At 37.8% G+C, this 5,733-nt stretch overlaps 1 protein-coding gene across 1 annotated transcript; it reads left to right on the top strand.

The window, feature by feature from the left end:
• The first annotated feature begins 708 nt into the window (after positions 1–708).
• On the top strand, positions 709–3,842 carry LOC103453234 (protein IQ-DOMAIN 19). The gene is made up of 4 exons (XM_008392782.4): positions 709–1,989; positions 2,171–2,407; positions 2,612–3,307; positions 3,399–3,842. Exons 1-4 carry the CDS (start codon positions 1,561–1,563, stop codon positions 3,417–3,419), a joined length of 1,383 nt encoding a protein of 460 aa, XP_008391004.3. The 5' UTR covers positions 709–1,560; the 3' UTR covers positions 3,420–3,842.
• Positions 3,843–5,733: the final 1,891 nt, after the last annotated feature.

Raw genomic sequence — 5,733 nt, 5'->3', positions numbered from 1 at the left:
ATATATATATATATGAATATATACACCTTGGTTATAGATTGTTCATTGTTACAGATATCTCATTACATATATATTGTCAACCGGTAATTGAATACCATTAGAAGAAGAAAAAACAATGGTACAACTTTGTACTATTGGATTTGGAAAATGCACGTTCGAGGAAATGAAACAGTAAAAACTTGTAATTGGCTAAATGACTATAAAAAGTAGTAAGCTTATTAGGTCTAAACCGTCAAACTGCTAAACAGTAGTTTGGTTTCCCTTCTTCCGGACCCCTCTGAGGCCCCTGCTATCAGGAATATGCATGGGCTGGCATATATAACATGGAAAGATGCCATGATACATGTAATCGTGATTCACATAAACCTAACCCTTCTCGCACACTCTCTTTCACTAATCTGAGACCCTACGATACAGTCTCAGGATATATATCAAGCATAAAGGCTGTAGGACCATACTTGGTGGATGATTTTGGAATCAAAATATAACCTTCACTATCACAGATTCGCAGCTTTACTTTCACTTGGGATCGACCAAAAGAAAATCGTAGTAAAAACCCCAACTCCAACTCCAACAGCGGGGATTTTGCATGAGCACGTGATGAACCAGAGCCTCCTTAACTCGCAATACTTGTTTCTGGAACCCACATCCCCCATAAGGCCCTATCAAATTTATTTATAAAATCCGAAACCCACTCATGGACCCCCAGTGGGCAAATCCTCCACCCCTTTAACAAAACCATTGAGTATCTTACAAGGATGCTGCCTGTGCTTGACCTATATTTTCACATGGTTTCTGATCCCATTCTATATATATTATTACCTTGAATATACATAATACATTATTTATGGGAAGAGATTTACATACCTTTTCCTTGTTATATATGTGAAGTGTTTACTTTTTATTTTTGAATTTAATAAATCAAAAAAGAATATTATATATATAAGTGGTTAATGGCATAGATAAATAGTGTGCATATATTATTTCACTATATTATATGTAAAAGAAAAACTAATAAGACCACAAATGTTAGTTGTATAATATAGAGTGGATAAAAAGGCATATCAATATCAATAGCTAATGAAGTTATAAGCCGTTGATAAACTGTTTGCCCGTCTTATTTTGTGCAACTAATATCAGTTAAAATTTCTTATGGTGATATCAAAATAAAATTTACCTCAAAGACAAAAAAAGATTAGTAGCTTATAATATATCAGAATTCAGAAGTGAAAGGCAATTAATCTTCGCTATTAGTATAATTCCATGCATCTACTAATTTAGCAGCTTAATCCCAAGTAGTCTAAAAAAATAAAAGTTGACACAAGAAAAATATCACTCTCTAGGAAGTTAAATTTTTAAACAGAAAAGGAATAATGAAACATAAGACCAGGCTGTTAAAGAAGATTAGCAATTAACTGGTGTCTTCTAACTACAAGGTTGAAAGCTACATATCAAAGAAGAGATCTATCTGATCTGCATATAATTTGTCATCTGTTGCTTTCTTCTTTATACGTTGTTGATCAATCAATGACAGCTTAGAAGAACAAAGAGCTAACAAAGATGGGGAAGACAGGCAAATGGCTTAAAAGCATTTTGAAAGGGAAGAAAGACAAGGAAAAAGACCCCACAAATCAGAATTGTTCTGTTGCAAGTCATGAAAATCCCACCACTCCAATCTCCAATTCTTCACAGACAACGCCGAAAGAGAAGAAGAGATGGAGTTTTCGAAGATCATCAGCCACAGCAGCATCAGCAGTGCCCACCACACCACCACCAATGCACATGACCACATTGGAGTCTGAGAATTATGAGCAGAAAAAGCACGCCATGGCTATGGCGGCAGCTACGGCCGCGGTTGCTGATGCGGCTGTGGCTGCTGCTCAAGCCGCAGCTGCTGTGATGCGGCTAACAGCAGCCGCCAACGAGAAGGCCGGTGCAAGTGAAGAAGCAGCTGCAATAAAAATTCAATCCGTCTTCCGTTCATATTTGGTATGCAACTGTTGAATTCCCTATTGGTGTTGAGAATTTAAATCCCATATTGCGGATTCTAGAATTCTTGGACTCTGCATTTATTTCCAACTGGTTTTGCTTTGGATGCTCTGACTCTTTAACGTTATGTAAAACAGTCACAAAAATGAAATGAGTATTATTGTATTGGCGTTTGTTGCAGGCAAGAAAAGCACTGTGTGCATTGAAGGGACTAGTGAAGTTGCAGGCACTGGTAAGGGGTCACCTGGTGAGAAAACAGGCCAAAGCTACTCTAAGGTGCATGCAGGCATTGGTGACGGCTCAGGCTCGAGCTCGGGCTCAGAGGATCCAGATGGTCGAAGACGAAAATACTGTCAATCCTAGACATTCCACCCCAAGAAGATCTTTGCAGGAAAATCGGTCCTGGCATACGTATAACGTAAGTTCGATAATCCAGCTAAATTCTCTTTGTTTTGTTTTATTTTTACTGTTTTAAGATACAAAAGATAGAATCAGAACCTTGCAGGGATGAATGCTCTTAACCGACTGAGTTTTGTTTCGAATTATAGTATTGTTTCTCTTATTTATTGCATAAATTTCTCAGTAGACCAATGTTGTGCAATGTGGTTGTGCGTAAATGTAGGAAATTGACAGAGGAATGGAAGAAAACATTAAGATTGTGGAGATGGATCTTGGTGAATCAAAGGGAATTTTGAAGAGCAGAAATAGCAGCTATTCAAATCACTCACTAACAGAAAGAACAGAACAACATAGATTTTCCACTCAGTATGCACCAAATCAAGCATACTCAAACCAAGAAACCTATCAGCAGGTCTCCCCGGCTCCATCAGTGCTGACTGATAGGAGCCCCGGAGCCTGCAGTGCACATTTTGAGAACTCTTTTGGCACAGCGCAAAGCAGCCCTCAGTGCTATTCTGCCATGTCCAAAATTGACCCCTCAAGAGCTCCATTCGCTTTCCCTAAGCCGGATTACGGAGATCCCTTGTCCTATGACTACCCATTCCCAAATTACATGGCCAACACACAATCTTCAAAGGCAAAAGCCCGGTCTCAGAGTGCACCGAAGCAAAGGCCTATTGATACAGTTGAGAGGCCTCCAAGCCGTCCGCGGAGGACGTCAATGGAGGGAAGGAACATCCCAAGGGCTATGAGGATGCAGAGGTCATCTTCCCATGTGAGTTCAACTGCTCAGAATTATCAGTACCCTTGGTATATGAAGCTGGATAGGTCCACAGTTTCACTCAAAGAAAGTGAGTGTGGCTCCAGCAGTACAGTGCTCACAAACACCAACTACTGCAGTTCTCTTGTTGCATATGATGTGAGTATTGCTCAACCTAAAATCATATAGTACTTGATCAATCTTCAAATTTAATATCTAATCAGGTTTAAACATTTTTTGGGTTTTGCAGGCACATGGAAATAGGTACTAACAACTCATCCATTCCCAAAATGATGCTTTGCCCCCAAAGCATAACAATGCATAGTGTAATTAGGAGAAAGCAAACTCCAATAGGGAATGGACAAACACAGTGAAGAACTTCCTCTAGGTGGTGCAAATGACACCTTTTTATTTATTATTCCTTTCTTTTATTTTCTTTCAATTCGTGTGTCATTGCAAGGAGAAAATCTTGTATGTCATCCAATATACACATGGTGACAGGGTATAATCTCTCCGTTGTAAGATTGTGTATTTTATTTTGTTCCTTTCTTGTGTAGTTTCCCATTTTGCATTTGATGTTTGTAGACACTGGCTAAATGTGTGGCTGAAGTTAAATGTTCAGAACTTAACAGCAGCAAAATGTAATTGAATTGTAATCTGTCCATTGAGAAATTCAGTACGCATGATTTTCCTAGACCAAGTCTAACTCATTTGAAAATTCAATTGCATGCATCAATTCTATTAAGACGTCCGAGGAAATATGAATAAAAAAATTTAACAGTGTAAAATTTGAGGGTTCAATTAAAATACTATATTCACTCGTATAGTTTATAACAATTAAATAACTGACTAGTTTTCGTTTTGATTGATTTTTTACAAAAATAAATTTCATAATTTGGAAAATAAACTTACATTGCAAGATATGAAAGAAATTGAAAAGAGAAAAATTATTTGAAAAGCTCGAAATAAATTTATTTTTGAGCGTCGTCCAATCTATTTTCATCGTCTTTACATGTCTATCAATTCAACGATTGTTCATGATGGGAAGTTTATTCCTGGTTATTCTCAAGATTTTGACACTCGAATCATTTCTTCTTTGGGGATCCAACCTATCCGTTGCAAGGCACCTACTATTCTTCCTGTTCTTTGGTCTCCTCCTTGGTTTCCTGGGGTTAAGCTTAATACAGATGGTTTGTCTAAAGGAAATCCTGGTCCTGCTGTATGTAGAGGAGTTTTCAGGAATTGCCATGGTCGTTTTCTTGGAGGTTTCTGTCAATGGATTGGTCATCGCAACTCTTTTTTTTTGCAGAGTTATCAGCAATTATTATTGGTATTGAGTTTGCATATCAGCGGGGTTGGCATTATCTTTGGTTGGAAAGTGATAGTTCTAGTGTTACGTCTACTCTTCAATCATCTGATTTTGATCCACCTTGGCCTCTTCATACGCAATGGTCTATTTTTTTGGATCGCATTCGGAAAATGACTTTCTACGCATTTCACATATTTCGCGAAGAAAATCTTGTTGTAGACAATTTTGCTAACATGGGCTTGTCTTCTCTATCTTTAACATGGCATGATTCTCCTCCGATGGCGGTTCGTGCTGCTCTGTTTTCAGACTATGTTGGCTTGCCTGGTTACCGCTTCTCAAATTAATGTGCATATCGACATCTAGGTTTGTCTCGCTTTTTTTTTCTCCTAACTTTATGGTGTTGTTTGACTTGTTTTGCAGGCTTAGACCTTTAGGTTTGGTTCTAGAGGGATTAGGTTTCATGTCCCCCCCCCCCCTCTTTTCTTTGTATCATTCTCTTTCCTTTGTTTCTAGAAGGGTAAGGTTTATGTCCTCCCCTTCTTTTTCGTGAATTCCTTTTTGTTATTTATGTTTTTTGAGGGGTAAGATTTATGTCCCCCCTAACTAGGTGTAACTTATTTTTTCCTTATACCGTCGAGATTTCCCAGAAAAAAAAAAATGGAATGTCATCTCCGATGAAGAGCTGAAGGGCTCAATATAGTCCACTTTTGTCAAAAACTCATCTTCAATGGGGAGCTAATTGAAATCTTGAAAAGAGATTCCCAAGCTAAAGGTTTGCTAGGCAAGTCAAACGTAGCCCACTTTGAAGCCTCGGAACCCCATTGTTTATGAGGCCCGTGCATGTCTGCTACTGATATAAGGGCTGCGATGATTAGGTGTAGGGATGGGCAACGTTATAGCGGGTGGATAACTGTGGTTATTTACCCATAACCGTTTATGTTCATATTTGCGTAACCATTTACTCGTTAGGTAATTGTATAAACAGTTATACTCATACCCATAATCGTTTATAAACAGTTAATCATATCCATAACCGTGTACCCATTTAACCATAACTGTTTACCTATTTAACCATAACCATTTACCCATTTATCTATTTTTGAACCCGTTTATCTTTTTTTTTTTACCCATTTACCCATTTTTCACCCATCTACATGTTTTTTTTTTTAACAACTCGAAAATTACAAAAGAAAAATTTGTCAGAATTTTAGTTTTCTAACAATTAAACACCGTTATAGGTACATTTTAGCATGCATTTCCCTATTTTAATCATTTA

This window comes from Malus domestica, chromosome 13 (assembly GCF_042453785.1).
Source record: "Malus domestica chromosome 13, GDT2T_hap1".
NCBI classification, from domain to species: Eukaryota; Viridiplantae; Streptophyta; class Magnoliopsida; order Rosales; family Rosaceae; genus Malus; species Malus domestica.
The sequence above is the reverse complement of the archived record's forward strand: the minus strand, read 5'-3'. Positions and strand labels throughout refer to the sequence as shown.